General features: G+C 33.6%; 1 protein-coding gene across 15 annotated transcripts in view; it reads right to left on the reverse strand.

Moving 5' to 3' along the window:
• The window catches only part of ZNF644 (zinc finger protein 644), a 122,497-nt gene that overhangs the window by 16,658 nt on the left and 82,482 nt on the right, over positions 1–23,357 (reverse strand). For 13 of the 15 annotated variants that reach the window (XM_034653858.1, XM_034653859.1, XM_034653863.1 and 10 more), the window contains 2 exons: positions 9,999–10,101; positions 7,503–9,198 (listed from right to left, as the gene is read on the reverse strand). In XM_034653858.1, coding sequence (XP_034509749.1) covers positions 9,006–9,198; positions 9,999–10,101 — 296 coding nt within the window. In that variant the 3' untranslated portion in view covers positions 7,503–9,005. Of the gene's footprint in view, positions 1–7,502; positions 9,199–9,998; positions 10,102–12,118; positions 12,189–23,357 lie in introns of those variants that run through there. The other 2 variants (XR_004623303.1, XR_004623302.1) reach the window with 2 other exon arrangements.

Consider the following 23,357-nt stretch of genomic DNA (forward strand, 5'->3'; position numbering starts at 1 on the left):
TCATGACCTAATCAGCCCCAAAGGCCCTACCTACTCATAACATCACCTTTGGTGGTTAGGATTTCAACGTAAGAATTTGGCAGTGGGGGTGGGTGAGGTGGGGGAAATGACATAAAATAGACCATAGCAAAGACTTAATTTGAAAAATACAATATTCTAAGAAAATCTAGAAACTGTATTAAATGGAAGAGATATTTTTATACACATACACACACACACACACACATATATATAATTAACAAAGAATACTCAAATTCAATAAAAGATAGGAAAGGAAAAGAAGCACTAAGAAAATACAATACATAGAAAGTATAAGTTAATATGGGCAGAATAAAGTTATACATAAGCACAAAAATATGAATGGTTATATTCACCTATTCATCTCAAACTGGGTGAAATAATAAGAAAATCAAGCTATATGTCATTGACAAAAGGCAAACCTAAAATAAAATGACATTAGGAAGGAGGGGGAAAAGCATAACAGGTAAATAATAAAAACTAAAAATAGGGCTTTTTTGGGTACTTCTATTGTACTCAAGTAGATCCAACAGTCATCATGAACCTTTACATACTCAAGAACAGTGATGGAAATATAGAAAGCTAAAACTGAAGATGAGGAGAAATAGACACAGTAGCAATCATACTGGGATCCTAACATATCTTTCACATAATCTGGCAGGTGAAGTACAAGACATAGGAGTACGATATAATTTAAATGGCTTCATTAATCCTGAATATACATATATACATATATATACATCCACACATGTATGTATATATATATACACACATCCTGTGTACGTGTATATACACATAACATTTATGTACATAGCATGTTTTTTTTTTTAAAGATCTTATTTATTTATTTGACAGAGACAGAGACAGCCAGTGAGAGAGGGAACACAAGCAGGGGGAGTGGGAGAGGAAGAAGCAGGCCCCCAGCGGAGGAGCCTGACATGGGACTCGATCCCAGAACGCCGGGACCATGCCCTGAGCCGAAGGCAGATGCTCAACCACTGAGCCACCCAGGCGCCCCGATGTACATAGCATGTTTTTAATATATGATTTGTATCACAAATATATCTGTATATTTACATAATTCCATACCCCAAAACTCAAGAGTTTATACATTGTTTTCTCAGATGAGATATTGCCAACAAGTAATTATAATCTTAGGCCACACAGAAAATTTCAACAAAGGCTAAAAAGGAAATTGAAACACAGGTAATAAACAAACAATGATGATAGCTCTATATATCTAAATTCATGGGATATGGTCAAATTTGATATGCGTGTGAAAACATATAGCCTTACGTATGGTTATTAGAAACCCTAGAAGGCTGAATGAAAATAAGCCTTGAGTTGTGGAAGGTAGAAAAATAGAGATGACGAAAAAAATACCAAGTAGAAGTTCTTGGAAAGACTAATAAAAACAGATAAAACCTTCAGTAAGTTTAATTAAGGAAAAAAAGCTAAGCTTGAAGTAAACATTAGTAATGTGAGGAAACAATGACAGATATGGAGATTAAACAACTTGTAGGAGAATACTATATATAAGTTATTCCAAAATTTTAGAAAATCTAGAAGAAATGGATATTATTCTAGGAAAATATAACTAAACTTGCCTCAGAGAGGGGAAAAAAATCTAACCTATGATTATAAAAGAAATGGTAAAAGTAATCAAAAGATATCTCTCTCAAAGGTAAGTAACAGGCTCATGAGTTTATGGATGAGTACTATCAAATCTTGAAGAAAGCAAAATTGTCTATGTTAAGAAAATTCTTTCAGAGCATAGGCAAATTTAAACTTCCCGACTCATTTTATGAGGTTAGGATAACTTGGGTACCAAATCCAGACAAATACAGCAGAAGAAAATTAAATCCAATATCACTAATAGATAGACATCAAAAAATTCTTTAATGAAATAGAAGCAAATTAAGTTCACAGATGAAGCAAAGCATCAAGACTAAGAAGACATATAAGGATGGTTCAATGTTTAAAACTCTATTAATGTTTTTTTACTAACATCAACAGATTAAACAAGAAAAATCACAAGCAAATCTCAACAGAGGCTGAGAGTCCATTTTTTAGTTAAAAGAAAATAAAAAAACTCTTATCCAATAAGAAATAAACTCTTTTTAATCAATAAACTGTGTCTACAAGTAACTCACAGGAAATTATATTTAATGATGAAACAGAAGTATCTCCATTACATTCAGAAGCAAGATAGAAATGCAAGCTATCACCACTAACATTCAATACTGTACTGAAGATCCTTGATAATGTAAAAACACAAGAAAAAGACTAAGGATAAATATTGGAAAGTAAGAGAAAATATCACAATTTGCAGATGATATGATTGGCTACAGAAATATCAAAAAGATTAAGTGAAAAAATATTAGAATAAAAGAGTTCAGCAATGTGAAAAGATATAAATGACTGCCACACCTAGAATCAGTAATTTCTCTTTATATCAGCAATATTCAACTAAAAATTTTGAGAAAAATCCATTCACAATAGCAGCAAAAACTAAAATATATAGAAACAAACTTTAAATGTGCAATTCTTTATAAATAAAACTATAAGACTTCCCTGTAAGACATGAAGATAAATGGAAAAATATGCCATATTCCTAAAAATACCAAATTCCTAAAAAAGCCATATTTCCCCATTTTCCACAAATTACTTCATAAATTCAGTACAGTTCTAAGCAAGATCTCAGAGTTCAAATGGAATTTGACAAACTAATTCTTTTTTTGACAAACTAATTCTAAAATATATCTGGAAGAGCAAAACACTTAATACTATATGATTTCACTCATATGTGGAACTTAAGAAACAAAACAAATGAGGAGAGGGAAAAACAAGAGAGAAGTAAACCAAGAAACAGACTCGTAACTATAGATAACAAACTGATGGTTATCAGAGGGGAGAGGAGTGGGTGGACAGATTACATAGGTGATGGGGATTAAGGAGGGCACTTGTGAAGAGTACTGAATGTTGTATGGAAGTGCTGAATCACTATATTGTACACCTGTAACTAATATAACACTGTATGTTAACTAACTGGAATTTAAATAAAAACTTAAAAAAATAACCAAAATTTATTTTTAAGAAGAAAAACAAGGGGAACGTATCCCATAAAGTATTTACATTTTCTTTAAAATAATACCTTATTCACTTAATCATTCAGTAAATATTGACTGGACGCACACTATATATCAGAATTCTCTTTTTAAAAGATTTTATTTGAGAGAGCGAGAAAGAGCGCTCACAAGCAGGGGGAGGAGCAGAGGGAGAGGGAAAATCAGACTCCATGCTGAGCACAGAGCCCAACTCCAGGCTTGATCCCACAACCCTAAGGTCTTGCATGACCTGAGCCAAAACCGAGAGTTGGACACTTTAATCCACTGAGCCACCCAGGTGCCCCTAGAACTCTTACAGGAAAACAGAATTTAAAAAACACACAAAAATCTCCTCTCCCAGTAATTTATATAAGGGCTTCTGATTCTGATAATGGTAGACTACATAATCTTAATAATTTCTCTCACTGAGGTCAACTAAAAAGGTTGGATTAATAAAAATAAAAACATCATATAAGCAACAAAGAAATAACACCGAGAGTAAAGAATTATTCAATCACCCTCTAAGAGAAGACAAGAAACCCTGTGGGACTACCCAGTAATAAAACCTTTTATTTTTGTCCAGAGGGCATATTCTATCTGGAAGAAATAGCTATGAAACTAAGTTGCAATTTTGATGGCTGCCTGGAGCTAGAACTATATTCACAGGGTAGAAGGTGAACCAGAGATACATGAACTCTCCCATGATCTAGCTCTTATAGATAGTCTGACTTTGGGTCATCTGGTAGGACTGGAAAATACAAATCTTGAATTTGGGCTTAAGGTGTTCTAAACTGGTAGAACCCCTACTCATCCGGCTGAAGTAAATGAAAATCCTATGGGAAAAGGTACTATCTTACGCTTCAAAATAGATCTAGAATAGCTCTAATAATAATGTACTGTTAAACATTTAGGCACATAAGAAAACAAGATACCATAAAAAGAAGCAGGAAAAGCAATTATCAATAACCCCAGACCCACAATTATTTGGAATTATCAGTAGGAGAATATATAAATAACTATGCAGAACATATTTAAGGAAATAACAGCCACAAAGGCTACTAGAAACAATAAAAAGCGTATCTGAAAAAGAACCAACAGAAATTCTAGATCTGAAAAATATTACAACCAAAATTAAGACTTCAGTAAATGGGGTTTAGCAGTAGCTGAGAAAATGAGTAAACTGGAAGATGGGTCAAAAGAAATTATCTGAAATGTAGCACCAACAGACAGAAAACTGAGAAGAAATGGTAAAAAACCTAGAGGACACAGTGAAAAGGATTTAACATACATTTAGTCCCAAAAGAAAGAGAGACACCGAGGCAGAAGAAATAGCTGGGAGACAATGACTAGGAAATTTCCAATGCTCAGCAGAGATCCCAAACTTGACTATATAATAATAAAAAAAGAAATTCCCATCCATACAGTAAAACTTTAGAAAACTAGAGATAAAATTGCGTAAATATATTAAAAGTAATCAGGAAATACAGAACAGTTTATTTTAAAATGAGTAACAGCTGAACTTGCAAGAATAATGAGATTACTGGTGGCTGGGGGCACTTAAATAGCTTCAGGATGGGGGCTGGTTACCCGAAAAACCAAGGCATGGTTAGAAGATTGCAACTTTTAGCACCCCTCCCACCACCCCACCTTGGCCCCACCAAGACCTCCAGGGAGGGGGAAAAGAGCTTGAGATTGAGTTAACCACCAATGTCCAATGATTTAATCAATCATGCCTATGTAACAAAACTTCCATAATAACTTCTTTTTTTTTTTAAAGATTTTATTAATTCATTCGACAGAGATAGAGACAGCCAGTGAGAGAGGGAACACAAGCAGGGAGAGTGGGAGAGGAAGAAGCAGGCTCCACAGTAGAGGAGCCTGATGTGGGGCTCGATCCCATAACGCCGGGATCACGCCCTGAGCCAAAGGCAGACGCTTAACCGCTGTGCCACCCAGGCGCCCCATCCATAATAACTTCTAAGCAACGGAGTTCAAAGAGCTACCAGGTTGGTAAACACACCAAGATGCTGGGAGGGTGGTGCACTCAAGAGAGGGCAGGGAAGCTCCATGCCACCGTCTTCCCTGCATACCTTGCATCTCTCTCCATTTGTCTGTTCCTGAGTTATGTCTATTTATTTTAAAGATTTTATTTATTTATCCATTTGAGAGAGAAGCTGGGGGGTGGAGGGGAGGAGCAGAGGGAAAGAGCGACAAGCAGTCTGTGCTTAGCACAGAGCCTGGAGTGGGGCTCGATCACATGACCCTGAGATTATGACCTGAGCCAAAATCAAGAGTTGGACGTTCAACTGACTGAGCCACCCAGGCGCCCCCTGAGTTACAGCCTTTATAGTGAATTGGCAAAGTCAAGTGTTTTCCGGAGTTCTGTAGGCTCTTCCAACAAATTACTGAATTTGAAAAGGGTGTTGTGGGAACCCCCAATTTATAGCCAGTTGGTCAGAAGTACAAGTGACCCAATACTTGTGAATGGCATCTGAAGTGTGGGGACTGAGCTCTTCAGCCCAAGGAATCTGCTGCTGCTAACTCTAGGTAGTTAATTGTCAGNCTCTAGGTAGTTAATGTCAAAATTAAATCCAATTCCTGGATACCCAGTTGGTACCTGGAGAATCAGAGAATTTGTTGTTGGTATTGGAAAATTTTTCAGATCTACTATTCAAAGGTTAGTCTATACAATGCACCACTCAAATTTAAAACTGGGAGAACAGTATACATTATAATATATACAATCACAAGTACATTGAAACAATAAAACGAGAAAGAAATATAACAAGCTGTTACAAGTAAATGTCTTTGCGGGATTATACCAAGGTAATGTCCCCCATTTTCTACTTTTTCATTTTCATAGTATTTCCAAAATGAGCATATATTTCAACTTTCTTAGGAAGTAAAAATCAAAGCTATCTTTAGACTCATAGGTTTTAACCGTACAGTTCTTGAGAGGTTATATGTATGCCCATAAGAAAAGTCTATTAAATTACTACTGAAAAACTATCATCTCCTTAACCCAAATTAAATGTAAACTCCAAAACAGAGATATTAGCTAAACCAACGTTCTAATATATTCTAAAGAATCAGGGTAGAAAATATTACTTTTAGAGAAGAAGTTAACTTTTTTGTTTTGATGCTGTTAAATAAATCAACAATTTTAACCAGATTTAAAAAAAAAAAAGAAAAAAGTTCTAATATTGAAGAAGCTCAAATATTTTAGGTAATGATTAAAAAAAAAGAATTAGAAGAAAATTAGGCAATACTCAATATTGAATCATGCCATATTTTGATACCATGTAACTTGAGACAATACAATTTCTTTTCTAGTGGAAGCCAAATGAAAATAAGTCTTAACTCTCCACTTGTCAAATAAAAGATCAACTTTGCTTCCAAAAGAATCTTTAACATTTTGAAACCCAAATATCTTTACCATAAAAAATGTTTTTTGTTTAATTTACTTTCCAGGAATACCTCTAGTTTACTGTTTTTAATTTGAATTATTCTATTTAATTCTTCTCACATGAAGAAAAAGAAACTCTTGTTTTAAATAGCTTAACATAAAAAATTTAATCTAGATTTGCTTATAAAATCTGTGGTCAAACTACCTATTCTACTTGTATTCTTTTTTTTTTTTTTAAGATTTTATTTATTTATTTGACAGAGAGACAGCCAGCGAGAGAGGGAACACAAGCAGGGGGAGTGGGAGAGGAAGAGGCAGGCTCCCAGCAGAGGAGCCTGATGTGGGGCTCGATCCCAGGACTCTGGGATCACGCCCTGAGCCGAAGGCAGACACTTAACAACTGAGCCACCCAGGTGCCCCTCTACTTGTATTCTTACATCTGGATAGTTTGCTTAATAAAATCACAGCATTATAAAAAATAGAGCTGAAAGGGGCTGTAGTGACTGCCAGTCTTTCCTCCCCAAAACTGTAATTTTTTAAAAATTCCTGACCTCTACTTGGTATGTAAGTAAGTCTTCCAATTTAAAAAAATATAAATTATCACTTATAACTATCAATGAAACATGCTCAGTAAGAGACAGCTAGTATATACAGACGTGGTATAATTTCAGTCGGAAGTAAAGAAATTTGAAATTTTAATTAGTCTCATCTTTACAGAAAATATAGTTTATATTAGGCATTTCAAAAAAAAAAAAATAACGTAGAAGTACTTTTCCCTTATCTAGGACCCCAGAGATCAGGAGACCCTTGGTTGAGAATGATCCATCTAATTCAGCTTCCTAATTTCATATATAAGGTATATGAATAAAGTAACCTAAGTATAAACAATTCAAATAAAATAAAACACAACCTCAAGTGGACTATTTCCATCAGTGATAAAAATAAGAAATGCTTCACAATATAGACATTATATTTTCTTTAATTCTTTTTTTATTTAGAGATTTTTCTGGTAAGGAGATATACCATAGGAAAGCAATTTCACTGGCAGTGAGGTATGTATATACTCTACCAAAATACTCCTTATTTTAACTGTTTTTAACTTTATTTACATACGAAGAAAATTATCAATGCATATCCTTGTTTCAACTATAGTATTAGCCATACTACATGAAATAAAATGAAATGGTGCTTGCATACAAAAACTGTTATTTGTAAAGGAATCTGACTGCAAGTTAAAAGAAATAATTTGTTTTTGGAAAGAGTTTAAAAGAATCACAATTTATCATGACCAAGACATCTGCACCATATTTTCCATTCCTCACAGCACATTTATTTCAGTAATTCCGTTATGTCGGTTCTTAGCATGAGCATAGTGTTACACGATTTTCGTACATATAATCACATCCAAAACAAGTTCTAAAATTTAAATTGTAAACATTCTCATCATATGTAGAAATATTTGAATTGGTGTATTAAGTTTTGCTAACTGATCAAATTTGGAATATAAATGAGAAAGCCTATTCTAAGTTGTGTAGTGAGCATTGTTTATTAATTACATTTCTACAATGTTAAATAAAGTAAGAGGCAAACCTGTCCTGTAAGCATGTCAAAATTTAGGTAAAACATTAAAAAGAAACAAATCTGTTAACAAAAGGATGTCTTGCAATAAAGATCATTAGATTTTTTAAATCTATTATGATACAAAAATGTCAAGGGTAAATAGCATCTTTGTTGACAAAGTAGGAGGTAGCATGGATGCACCACTTTATTGTCTGAGAAATGCAACTGGAGTAAAGAATATTTCCTTACCACAAATAATTTCCAGGACTATGTACATATTTCTTTTAGAAATACTTGTTTAAACAAATCTCCCTCCACTTTTTAGTATAAAAAAAACCGTTCCATGTGATTTTAAAAAAACACTTACACATCTAGATAGAATAGTACTCTGCCCTATTTGAGTGAACAGTCTCAAACTATGAAGTACATGATATTTAATGCCCTAAGTTGAGTAAATTTAGTTTAGCGGTTCCTGGTATTATACAAAACACTAAATACATACAAACAAAATATAATATCTTATTTTTCAATGCAAGTCTTGTGGGGAATAAACAGAACCTTGATTCCGGTAACACTGCAGAAAATGTAATTTTCCAATAGGTCTGTCTTTAAGTTATCCATGTGCAACAGTTAATTAATGACTGCTTACATGTACTGATCTTTCATTGAGTGAACACAGTTAACTGACAAAACTTAGTAAACCTTAAAAACACATCTTCCATCCTATATAAAATATATAGACTACTTACTGTTTGAAGTACTCAGTTTGCTCTGATGTCACTGTAATTCATTTTTCCCCATTTTCCTGCTTTAGTATTTATAAACGGATAATTTAACGTGGCTTTAAAAAAAAAAGACAAAGAATTTCAAATTTACATCCAATTTAAATTTGCTATTTAAAAGGTTTCCTTGTTCTATGAAGCTGCTTCTGCCATTAGTAGAGAAAATGAAGTTTCTGTAATGGAGGCAGGCTTTTTAAGTAGTGACGTGACTTCCACCATGCCAGCTCCAGTCCGTGGAAGATTAGCGTTTACAATGTGTCGTTGTAAGTGCTTAATCCAGTCTTCCTGAACAGACAACGGTCCACGAAAGACTAGGCCACAAAACCTATAGAAGAAGTTGATAACAGTTCTCTTAACATGACCAATTCCCTTTATTTAAAACCAATTCACATAAAATCCATAAACATAAGAAGCAGACTTTATTATATCTTAGAGATACTATCCTATACTGGAGTACTTGACAACAGTTTTTAAATACATATAAAGTTAAAATGATTTAATACAATATAAAACTGTCAATTCATATGCTCAACAGCTATATTACCTGTAGTAATATTTGTAGAGGTGGAAACATTATTAAATTAAAACTAATTAATTAGTTAATCTCAATAACATTTAAATTAAATTAAATTAATCTCAATAACATTTAAAACAAAACTATAATTCCAAAATGTACCATTCTTTTTGAAAGACCCTTCCCCAATTCAGAATTCCTTAAACTGCATGAGGATGAGTATAGAAGGAGGTGGGAATAAGTCTGTATAGCTATATTTAGAAGTATGAGTGGAAAGAAATGTATTCCTAAGAAGCAGAAACTCAAGACAAATAAAAAAACAATTCAAACCAAATCAAAGTAAACCAAACAAAGCAAATAAATAAAACACCACAACAAAAAAAGCTACTTTCATAAATCACAGTATCATTGAAGTACTGAGATAATATAAAATATTTATTCATCAGTTGTGAAATACAGTGTATTATGAGCTAAGATTTTAAGCCTGTCTCCAAAAGTTCATTTATAACTTGATAGATGAGAATGAACCTTCTGCCACAAATTAAAAATCCCTAATATGTCTCAAAACAAAATCCAAGAAACTGAGCAAATATGGCAAAATAAGCATATACCTGCATCGGAGAATGTAAACCTCGTCAGCACCATGAGGTAATGTTAGCATTTTCTTCTTGCTTCCAGATCTTGACCTTGATTTCTTTTGCTTACAATCTAAGGCTAAAAAAGGGAAGAGAAAGACTTAACATTTTATATATATTCTAAAATATAAATACACACTTCTAGAGAGGTCAGACCATCTAAACCAAGTTAGAAAAAGTCTACATTCATTTGTAGTCCCTGACTACATGCATGCACTAACTTGCAGCTGGGTCTTTAACAACAGTAATATTATCTGTATACATTCTTCCTGAACTACTTTTCAAATAATGCTTTATCACATACCAAACTAGAACTGAGAGAATGTAACTAAACTTGAAATTACTAAAGCGGCCAATTATTACAATGGTAAATCTTTCCTCTTACGATCACAGGTACATTATTTTCATATCTAGTTAATCTTCCTTATTTCCAGGAAGTTATAACCTTTTATTTAAGATCATTAAATTAAGTTTCCATCTGATTACTATTACATTAAGTAGGTCTCACATGCTTTGAAAACTTAGTAAAGAACCATCAACATAATAAAAAGTCAATGAGAAATCAATTTTACAGCAAATACATAATAAATAGCTCTTAAAATTATATGCTGGCCCTACATTTGGAAGGGCAAAAAAAGCTCAACTCTCATTTTTTAACTCAACCTGTATTGCATGTTCAATAATGTTTCATTTTACTAAGAAATAAATGTAAATCCAGATTATCTCAAATAAGTTTACAAATGGACTGGAAACGTAATGCTATTCTTTACATTTTTAAAAAAATTTTTACATTTTCTCCTACAACTTATTTTTAAAATGTGATTAAAGAGGGAAAAGAGATTTTTATATTAAAAGTGGATTACAATTTTAGTGCTGTTCTTGAAAATTTTCAATTTCTTTACTTCTTCCATCACTTATTCTAAAAAATCTAATTTAATAAAGGGAAAAAAGGTATTTTTTATAGGTAGGAATGACAGGACATAACATTTTTTTGGTCTTTGAATACAACTGCACCATTCCTTTGGACAAAGGGATGACAATATTCCAGGGTGCTGCTGGTCAATTAGCAGGAAGAGAAGGTAAGAGTTTATCTCTAGGGATCCAAGGGGGAGGGAAACAAATGTAACAGAAGAGTTACACAAATGGCTTTTCTTCTGTTAACCTGTCATGTGAAATCCCCTGGAAAAATCTAGGTAAGAGAGAATAGGAACTGGCTATTCAAGGATTCTGTGAAATGAGTTGTTCAAAGTCCAGATTCCAAAAAGAATAGATGCTATTACAAAATCAGTAAACACAGTTCCTTACAGTAGTCAAGTGGCAATGCTAACAGAAATGTCATATAGAAAATTAAAAACCATGAGAAGCCTAGATAAATCTCATTCAAGCCACTGGTTTCTGCTTCTAGTCACCTGACTCTTTAAAAGTAAAATCCTGCTTGGGCCCAGAGTATTCCTTTGCTGTTCAGAAGAAGAATCTAATAAGTAAAGAACTGCAGAAAATCAAGTTAAGAATGGCTAATTCAAAGCTAAACCACCAAAATCTGGAATAGAAAAATCTTACAAATTATTAGTTATCTCAGTCAAGAGCCTGGCACACAGTAGAAACTCAAATACTTCTGGTGTAAAAAACAAAGGAAAACCCAATAATTTAACCTTTGACATTTAGACAGCATATGAATGGAAATTTGTTCTATCACTATGCAATACAGGTAGCATTCCTGTAGAACACCTGTGCGTCATTTGTTTAAATGAGTATGTTGCTAACAGTCACACTGAAATTCTTCATTGATCAGTCTAGCTTAAATGTAGAAACTAAGTTCTTCACAACCAGTAGGAAGAGTGAGGTATCAAGTGCTTTCTAATTAGCACCTTCTTTTTCCTAGTTGCACTGATGAGCATCTGAATTTAAGTGGATTTTAAAGCATAAAGCAATTCATACACTAGAAGTAAAGTTTAGGGAACTCAAAGGGCTAAGTGCTACTAGATGCCAGCTATTCTTTCCCTATATAAAAGGTAAAACCACACACAATCCCTGTCTTTGTTATGTGGAACAGAGTAAGCATTTGGTTTATCATGAGATTATAGGGAGAATCTTACTTTGATGAACTTGCTGGTTGTCAAAATTGCCACACTGTATTCAAATTCCTTTTTAAATGTAAATAAATTACTGTAGGATACAAACAGAATGCATTATAACAGTCCTTTAAAAATTTGTTCACAGAATGCTAACGTTAAGTGTGTAAAGCAAATTGAGAGAGACGGGCAGAGGGTGATGGGCAAGTATGCAATAGAATGTTTTTATCCGTTTTATTTGGATGCCATAATTCTTTAAAAATGGAACTGGACATGTTTACTTTGAGATATAGAAATGTTTTTTATTTTAATACAGGAAAAAGAATTTTTCTGACTTTTGATGTTGTACGGACTCGAGAAACTGAGGTCTAGGCTGTTTTATGAATGATCAGATTTAAATTTTAAATGACAATGCCATAAGCTTTTGTAGTAATTAATATTTGAAGGTATCATGACTTTGGAAAGTAGGACAACTTTCCCAGCATATGATCGAGAATCTCTATTACCCAGGATTCCAAGTAAATTTATAGAACCACATGCATTGGGCATCCTTGGAAATGTGTCCATAAAGTAAGGATATTAAAAGCTTGGGACCTCTGGTAATTATACCTAAATACCTTGGTGTCTTAATATCTCCATGATCACTTTTAAATTTCTTATCCCCTGAAATGTCACTTATTTATTTTAGATGGTAAAACATGAATACATTTTACAGGAATAGTTTTTTTCTAATACCAACAACCAAACTTCACCCCTTCATTACTGCCCAAACATTTTAGAAAAATCTGCAAAAAAAAATGAGTATTTAATATATTATTAATACACACACAAAGGGGATATCCATATGGTATTTTCTACATGAAAAAGATGATTTACACAAAATGTTCCGCTAAATGAAAAAGATGATGTACAAACATATCTATTACACAAATCTTCTCATTCAACAGTTTTTATTATATCTAAAGGGAAAAGCAGTTTTACTCTGGACTGTACCAGGAAGTCACTAGAACATTAAAAGCAGATCACTAACACATCCAGTTTTAGTATAATGGGGCTTATCAATATTTGTGATAAATAGCCAAAGGTTTAACAAAAGTTGTTTACATTAAGAATCTGCCAAATACATAACTTTATACAAAGCCTTTCTTTGTTACAGGATTTTATTTGCACTTATTTGTTAGTGTCAAAAAATAAAAACACACACACTTTTTATCTCTTCCAAAGCATTATAATCTAACACTCTTTCTATACTTAAAATTTATACTATATATTAGACTGGTTTTTAGAATCTTAATTTTCTTCTCCTTAAGTGTAACTACATTTTAGAAAGGAACAAACTCAGTCATTCAAACCTTCCTAAGGTACCTATTCAGAGGGGCAGAAAATGTTTAAGTGATCAATTTTAACCAGAAGACTGTTAAAAACATCTTTGCAGTTATCTGATTTATAAAGGATCTAATTTGCTACCGGGAGTATTTTACTTATAAGGAGAATAAATTACGCTGTAAGGTTTAGAATATACCTTTCCTTTCAGAAAAAACAGCTATTTGATCAAATAGGAATGAAAGAGAAATACAGTAGACTTATGAACCCTCAGAAAGAACACCATACTGCTATGCTACAAAATACAACAACAACAGCAACAACAATAACAACAACAACAAATGCATCTAAAGCACTAAACCAGATCAGTTAAAAGCAAATCAATGAGTAACACAAGGGATACAAATTCGAGTTTGCTTTCTGAGCCTTATTTAGTTTTATACCTAGAAGAAAAAGAATTTACTTTGGGCTCCAACATTATTAAATAAGTCCTTTAGACCTTTCCACCTTTCTGCCCGTTACATATAACTGTTTCAATGAATGTCATTTTCTTTTTAGTTCACTACACAAATGACCTACAAAAATGAGTGTTTACTTTTTAGAAACATCTGAATCTTCAGTGTGGTAAAGAAGCACATCATAACTAAATTAACGTTCACCTTCAAAATATTTTTATTTGCAATCATTCTTCCCCACCCATTTAACTGAAAGTCCCATTTCATCTGTTTTGTTCCTAACTGGTTTTTGGCATCTCTGGAGTAAAGTGAAACTTAATACAATGGCCAAGTTATACACATCCAAAATAAGAAGTATGGTATAGCTCTACTAGAGGGAAGAAAATTTCTTCTCCACCTAGTTGGCCTGTGGAAGATGGGTAGGCAGCAATAGCAGCTATGAACTCATTCAGGAAGACAGTAGGGATAAAAAAAGATGGAAACAGGTTAAGTCATCATTCCACCACCATTAACACACTGGTGGTGGAGGTAAGTAGTGGCAGTGGAGAGGTGGGAGGAGAATGCATATGTCCCAAGGGGTACACAAATGTAAGATGATAAACTCAATTCTAGTTGCTGTCATTAATCCTTCAAAGTTCGTAAGTCCCAATCACATAAAAGACTGTGCAAAGAGCATTTTCTTTCCCTTAGCCCCAACTAAAAAGGGAACATCGCTTTTGGGGGGAGGGGAATGGGAGGAGAAACATGTTACCTTGTATAAAATAGGGACAGGGGATAGAGGAAGCCAAATTCTTATTTCTTCAGTGTACACTCTTCTCTTTGCATAAAGTGCCTACAAGAAAGACTTCATGGGTATATGACTTGTGCAGTCACATAGGATCCCATACTTGGTTCAACACTGTTGTTGTACGCAGTCTTGAAATTCTTAATAGTTTTTTAACACAAGACATTACATCTTCATTTTGCACTGGATCCTGCAAATTATGTAGCCAGTTCTGGGTCCTGAGTACCTACCACTCTAAATGAGAAAGGCAGCCCTCAGCTCTACCTCTTAATCTCTTGGCTCATAAAAAAAAAATAGCTATTAAGAGAAAAATCGTTAAATCCCACTCTCTATAGCCCATTAAAATGGAAAGGACTTCCCTACTCCCAATACCAATTTTTTGTTTCTAGGTATACTGCCACAATCAAACCAGTCATTATTCCCAAGATACATATAAAGCAGTTTAAAGGGTTTATTGTCATGAAAAGCAATGTTCCCTTTCCAATCAGAATTAAGCATATAGATAGATACACAATTAGCAACCTCAGAAGTATATTTTCACCATTATTTTCTCTTGATATTTTCATTCCAAATTAGATATTTTTTCAGTATCCTAAGTTACTTTCATCAATTTTTTAGAGTTTTCATTCTCAGTGACTAAAAGTAATAATGAACCCAGTAATCACAGAGCAATCATGGCAAAGTTAATTAGATCCTGCATGATTTAACATTTTACCTAGAAGAGGATGGAATGCAAAATACTTGAAAAGCAGATCTCCTTTGCTTTAAGTATGAAGTTTCCTGCTTAAAGTATTAGTCTAGAAGAGGCAGGTAGCTTGAGTTTGCCCTAGAAGTTAAGGATTATATTAAGGGTAGGAATGGCCTTCTACCCTTGGTTCAGAGAATGAGTCCAAGCCTTTATTTAAACTTAGGTCTAATTGGGGGGCGCCTGGGTGGCACAGCGGTTGAGCGTCTGCCTTCAGCTCAGGGCGTGATCCCGGCGTTATGGGATCGAGCCCCACATCAGGCTCCTCTGCTATGAGCCTGCTTCTTCCTCTCCCACTCCCCTGCTTGTGTTCCCTCTCTCGCTGGCTGTCTCTATCTCTGTCAAATAAATAAATAAAATCTTTTAAAAAAATTAAAGAAATAAAAAAAATAAAAATAAACTTAGGTCTAATTGGGAGAAAAAAAGGTACATTCAGTTTGTAGAAGTTTCTGCTATTTCAAAGTAGAGGGGATATTTGTAAAAGAATATTCTGAGCAATATTCCCCTAAAATGTGAAGGGAAAAGCTAAACGTAAGTATACTTTATCACAGATTTTTATAATCAAAGAAATTGGAAGCAGACTAGTTTTTTCCAGCTTGTCCAAAGCTAAAAGCTAACAATACCCTGGCTACAAATTGTTTACTGGTTAGTTAAGAGTTAATAAGGTTAGCAAATGTATTATTTCTCTGTGGTAACAGGCTAGGAAAAAAACATTTAAAATTTCTTAAGATGGGTTGGCCTTGCATGCTGTTTTACTAAAGCAAAATATGCATTTAACGATATCAACCACTTTTCCAAAACTAAGACACACCAAACACTGGAATAAACATTAGAATACATAACTAGTCTGCTACAAAACACTTTTGTTCATAATTATTTGCATACAATCACTCCCTGACCCCTAAAAAACCTCAGTATTTTCAAAATATCATTTCATATTTAGTAGGAGTAATTAAATGTTCCTGATTATAAAATTGCTTAGGTAAGGAAACCACCTTACTTTAATATTGCCATAAATTATCTTTAATATAGTCATGCTGAAGTTACATAGGGCGCACAATAATTATAATGGTATATCTAAAGGTCACAAATGCACAAATCCCCATCGATCTGATTTTTTTTTTAAATAATTTTGAAGTGCTTACACATTCCAGCCAAAATCCAAACTATAATCAAACAGGGTGCTGACCACATACCTTCTGCTCTGAGTTAACTACAAGCTAAGGCCACAATTAAATATATGTTCTAAACACTGCACAGCAAAAATTAACCTTATTCCTCAAATTCCAGAAACAACAAAGAAACAGTGAATACTATTTTTCCACTTCTTAGATACATGAGAGACCAACAGTCTCCATCAAGTCATACTCTCACACTAACCTCTAAAAGAGAAAGTCTGTGTATTGTTTTATTATTTCCAAAAAGTCATTTAATGCAGATTACTCACAAGTTAGCTCTGGCCAGAACATGCCTTGTTACTCGTAAGGTCTAAATATATCTTAATACAGATTATAAACAGCATTAAAAAATTCATGTTAGAATAGAAATCACAGCAAACACAAAACATTACAACAAAGGATATAAAGATTTTAGACATGTTACAAAGTCCAAACATAAAAAATCTAGGTTAATACAACTGTTAAAAAGATCAAACAAGATATAAAAAGCAAAACTCAGAAAATCAGTAACAGAACCAACAAGAATGGTAGGGGACTAGTTAAGATTTTTATGAAAAACAAGTGGCTGGTCAAAAAAGATTATCAACCAAATACAATTCCTAAATTTTATAACTAATGACATCAAAAAGAGGCAACATAAAATGTAAATATTTAGTGCTACAATGGTACAAAACTCTTCGGGGTTCCACTCTCAACACAAATTTACTGATTCAAAAAATTTGCTTTGTTACAGTGAATAGCTAGATGACAATGTGTTGCTGGATAAGTAATGAAGTCTACCCTTTGCTCAGAAACACCATGATTCATTAACTATATTGACTGGTATAACCATCCTCCTGGTAACAAGATTTAAAACCTGAGTCATCTCTATCTCTGTCCTCTTATTCTTCTACCTTTAATTAATAGGCCAAGTTCTACTTATTTTACTTCCATAGCATTACCTGTACATCTATTATCTTTCCTTTACATTCATATTGTTATTGCCCTGGTTCAGTCCTCCTAAAATGCCTTGCCTACAATTTCTCCACCTCCCCAGCAAATCCTTTAACTTTTCTCAAATTCTTAAGAAAACAAACAAAACTTCATTTGCTGCTCACTACAAAGTTAATTCTATCATCATAGATTAGCATTCCGTATCCTTTACCTGTCCACCTCTACCTCCTACTTCCTTGTATTTTCAATAAACTTCCCACTGTCCCAAGTTGCTCCATCCTACAGATATGTTTCTTCCCTACCCCAAATCCCTATTTCCGCTTCAATTAGCTATCTTCAGGGTCCAAATCAAATGTTACTTCCAAAAGCCTTGCTGGGTCCCGGTCCAGCTGAAGCACCTTCCTCTTCCTCTGAACTTCCAGTATTTCATGAGGAGAGGCGTACCTCTCCAATGGCACTTACAATTTGTCTGGTATTACAGTTATGTACTATGTGCTTCTACTATAAGATCCAATTTATCTCTGTAGTACTTAGCACAATGCATAAACCAAGCAGGAACTGAAAAAAACTGCTTGTTTAATTAGTGAATAGATCAGCCAATCAATTTTTAATATTGTGGGCAAATAGGCCACTTCTTGCTGGCATAATAAAACACTATCCATAAAGGTGACTCTTAATTAACAAATGATTAAAAGGGTGACTCTTATTTCACAAGGCAGAAATAAGAACAACATCTTAGAAACATTATCATCAAAATGGTTAGGATAAAATCGGGTGTGACACTAGTCTTCGATTACCTGGAAAATTTATTCAATTTGAACAATTTATTGTTGTACTAATGCTAAATGATGACACATTATTGTGCAGATAAATACATACAGATATGCACTTTTAATGAAGAACAATACTACAGAGATAAGTTATAGCCAAGAAAATACAGAAAGACATCTTTCATTTTATCAGGAATAGCTTTTTAAAATACAAGTTTGACCACATTATTCCCTTATTTTAAAAAATTCTTCCATGATTTCCTAAATTTTTAAGCAAGCATTCAAAGCCTCAACCCCACCTTTCTGGCATTACCGTCTTCCCAAATACCTGCAATTCAATCTTCCAGTACCTCCTGAACTCAAAATTTCATCCCTTTGTGCCTAAACTATGCCCTTCTCTCTACCTAGAATGTTCTACTTCATCTCTTCTTCCTGAAACTACTCAACCTTCAGGTTTAGGGTTTAGCTTAAACTTTTCCATATTAACACACTAGTACTTATCCCACAGAATCATGAGTATGTTTATGCAGGGGAAGTGCAGGGTCTTTATGGCCTCAGAGCTAGCACTGTCCTGGTACACGATAAAATAACAAAAACTTTTGTTGAAGCAATGAAAATTTTGACTACCAGTTTTATTTTTCCCTCTTATTTTAAACATAATGACAAGAAACACAGGAGCATGAACTACTCTTACTTTTCCTTTTTCCTTCTTTTTGAGGCTCTATTTAATAATGAGACAAATTGTAAGAGCAACAGGAAAAAAGAACCCAACTTAATTCTCAGCTCCCCTCAAAAGGCCTAGACTAAAATAAACACCTTTAGCTCCTACAACACTTATACTTTACTTCCATTTACTCGTATACTATCTTGCACAGTCCTCTAATTTTGATAGTATTATATGTGTTGCCAATAATGTTTTCCTAAGTTCTTTGATGACAAGGACATATTTCATACTTCTCATGCATCCTCCATATAGCCTAGTCTAGAGTAATTATCAAGGTATCTGCTTTAACTAAAAGCTAGTTTGCTCCTTTAAAGTTTAATCATAAGATAAAAATGTTCTATTTGTACTCTTTCAGGCTGAATGAATCACTATAAAAGCATGCAATTTCCTCAAGATGCAATATTATAATAGTGTTTTAAAAGACACTGCAGAGACACTCATGAAAAGACAAATAATTTAATGTATCTTGAGAAGCTTTCACAATACTACTTTTTCTTTCCACCACAGGAGAAAAGTGCTCCTATAGCACTTTCCACACCGTAAGAATTACTTTTCTGGTGGCTTATCCACGCACTCAGCACCTGGTACTATGTTACACATTCATTAGCACTTATTGTTGCAGGCCTCTACGGCCAATTATATCATTAAAGCTGAAAACAGGCAAAAGACCCTATTAAATAATAACACACAATCTACTATTCCATTTAAAATTAGATGGTATGAAAAATAAAACACTGACTTCCCTAAAAAAAAGGAAAGCAGATATATTGCACTGGTGGTATTGACTGAAAGACTCTCTAATACCAATTTTTAAGTTCTCTTTATCTCATTGGAAGTTATTTATTAATTATGATGGTGTGAGTCTGCTGGTGTAGAATAGCAATAATCCTGCTTTACTTCTAAGAAATGTTGTCATGGAAGTGTTCTGAAGGTAATGAAATGAAGCCCTTCCCCCAAATATATTTGCATATAAAAATGTTTTGGGGGGCACCTGGGTGGCTGAGTCAGTTAAGCTTCCCACTCTTGATTTCGGCTCAGGTCATGATCTCAGGTTTGTGAGATCAATCCCTGTGTTGGGCTCTGCGCTTGTCGTGTGGAGTGTGCTTCAGATGCTCTCTCTCCCTTTCCCTCTGCCCCACCCCTTAAAAAAAAAAAAAAAAGGCTTTTCTTGCATTAATTTTAAGTAACTAGAAATCTCCAATTTATTTTAAATATTGGAGGCCAGCATTTTATTAAAAAAATATGATCTACAGATAAACATTTGAATACAATGAGTAAAGAAAATTTACTTGCTGCCAGAGAAGAAGTATTATAATTTCTGAAACATTACTATTGTTAATTCTGGTCAGCATTAGTCCTTAAGAGAAAAAGTCACTAAAGGGGAGTGTTTTCAATCTGTGAGTACTAACTTCTTAGTAGGTAGTAAATCAATTTACTGGGTTATGACTAACATCATTTTTAATGAAAAAGAATAAAATATAAATATTAGAGTACATCACATTCAATTCAGGTGAGTAATGAGTGAACAAAAGTGAGTTTGTATACAGGTCAAGATGTAAAATGGAGCTCCAATAAAAATGCTGAACAACACTGCTACTCTTTCTTCTTTCCAAGAGAAAACAAGGCTCTGTACCACAGGGAAGCATAGTGCAAACATGCATTCATCTGACTGATATATTTCCTTTCACAACAACCTACTCAGACCTTAATTATTTCCTTTTCTTTACCTGCTGGAATTCACTCTTATTTTGACCTCAAAATATTTTTCTTTTTCAGTTCCTCACTGCAGATTAAGTTAATAGAATATACTCTGCCTTAAATAATTTTTAAATATTTTAGAAACTTTAATAACCAAGGTGACCATACAATTTATTGTCCAATCCAGGACACTTATTAAAGAGGCACTTTTCTATTACTCGGTTGGGACAACAGGGCTATCCAGTGTGTACACTCTATTAATAACTTGGTAATGCTGTGTTTTTAATACTGCCAGTATAAAAAGAGTATCATTTAATTTAAATATTAAACATAAAAAAGTCAATAGTAAAATTAAAAGTCCAAAAGCATTTAATATGAACTACATAAGATTTCTGATTTTTAATGAAAATTATATAATGTTCTCATTAGAGTGTATAAAGAATTAATCAGGAAAAAATTTGTATGAGCAGTTTATCTAAAGAGAACAAAACCTGAAAAAGAAGTCCACCAATAGTGTGGTCTATGTTAACTGTAATAAATTCCTATTTAGAAGTATGCCTTGAATTTACAATATATGATATAAAGTGAACCTTTGGCACTAGTCTCTTTAGAAAAAAATGCATTTTTAAAAAAGGTAAAAAAAAACAAACAAAACACTTCATAAATTATTATCCACAATCGAAGGCACATGGAAATTATTAAACAATTATTTGAACCTGCCCAATGGATTATAAATTGGATCAGTTATGGGCAAAATGAAGTCTATTCTTTTTTGATAATTTAACTCTGTCCCAAGTATGGCTACCCTTCCATGTTATTAATTCCAAGCTTTCCTACTTCATTATTCATCATGTCCTTTCACTAAAATAATGAAGCATATTAGATTTTAATTTATATTTGTGACCACATAAATTAGTTTTGATGTTACAAATTTTGGTATTTTAAGCATTTTCTAACTCTTACCAAAAAAAAAAAAAGATTTCTTAGGGCTCCTGATTCCTAGTTCTGTGTTCTTTCTACTTCATTTTTATTTTGTCATCTCTACTTTCTCAGCTTCCTGCCAGAGGGAGAAGGGTCTACAGATGATAACCTTCAAGGGATATAAAACCTATATATAGGAAATTTTTTATCTGTGGATGAATAAGTACATGTTTCTGGTATGGGGCCCACAGCTTTCATAAAATTCTCAAAGAGATCAAAAGACCCAAAAAAGACTGAGAACTATCACATTAGAATTATGTGAGTCATCAAGTAAATTGCTATTTAGGGAAGCAGAGAAGCATTCTTTTTGGTCTACTGAGGCTAGCTAGAATATTTACCTCCCTCAAAAGACTGCTAATTCCCACAGAAGAGGCCAGGAGCTGGTGTCTTCTAAGAGAAGGCTTGGGGGTTTATTCTATCCTAGGTAGCCATGCAGACTTTTAGCATTTACTCTAGGGATACCTAAGCTGCTTCTTCAAGAGGAGGCCACATAAATAAAATCCACATTAATGAAGACTTCTTGAATTGGGTACCAGACATTCTTATGGAGGCTTTAGTCCTACCTATTTTCCCCTTATACTGTTCCAGTTTTGTGATCTACTTCAATTAAGATAAGGTTTTTTAAAAACGATTTTTTATTTCTTTCATCAAAATAACATCTATATATTCTTGAAAAATAATTCTTGTTACTCACACGCATTGATGACTCCCTTATAATAATCCAGTGGAACCCTCCAGAAACTACAGGTTGGGACCACTGACTTACACCACTGAAACTGGCAACTGGAGTTTATAAATATAATACAAAATGTTCCATTTGGAAAATGAAAAATATTAATAAAGCTGATAAAAAAAAAACCTTTATAGTTGGCATAAGTAAGCAGCAAAGACATCTTCTGTGTAACTCTACTGGTCAAAAAGCTTTCAAAAATCGGGGAAGTTTCAGAATTTCTAAGAAAAAGGTGCATGAATTTTTTATTTTTCTTAAAAGTGGGTATGGGCTGTGGAAAACACCACCTTAGACTTTCTTCAGCTTTTCATTTCCTTTCTCTTTGCCTTAGGACTACCAAACACACAACTTATATTTTCTAACACTTCTGACATTTTGGTTAGTATTGAAGGTATTTAAAAAGTAATATCCTCTTTTTTTTCTTAATGCCATAAGAAATGTATCCCCATTCATCCTGTATTACTTTTCTCTTTAATAATGACATTTTTTAGATAATAAAGTATTCATTAGAATGCACCCTTGGTCAGTGGAGGGTTACGATCAGTTATTTTTAAATAATTAATCCTATGTTTTGAAAGATTTTCAGATGAAGCAAAACCATTTTTTAATGGCCTACAAAATCGGTACTGGAGAGATGTGCCTCATTGAGTATTTGCAATTATCTGTTTGATATGTCAGACTGAAACATTTTTAAAGTCCTCTAAAATCTAATCCAGGCCTCTTCTTGGGTCCCTGTTCTTTGTAAGACTCTTATTTATTCAGTCTTCACCAGAATGCTCCCCAACTTAAAGTGAGCTTCATTTTAGGATTTCCAATTGCTTGTGTTCTGTATGTGGCAGACAATAACGATTACAAACATAGGTCTAGGATAAGACAGGCTTATTTTTCAACTTTGCTATTAATAACTACATAAGTTTGGGTAACTTGATTAAGTTCTCTAAG

This window comes from Ailuropoda melanoleuca, chromosome 2 (genome assembly GCF_002007445.2).
Source record: "Ailuropoda melanoleuca isolate Jingjing chromosome 2, ASM200744v2, whole genome shotgun sequence".
Taxonomy (NCBI): domain Eukaryota; kingdom Metazoa; phylum Chordata; class Mammalia; order Carnivora; family Ursidae; genus Ailuropoda; species Ailuropoda melanoleuca.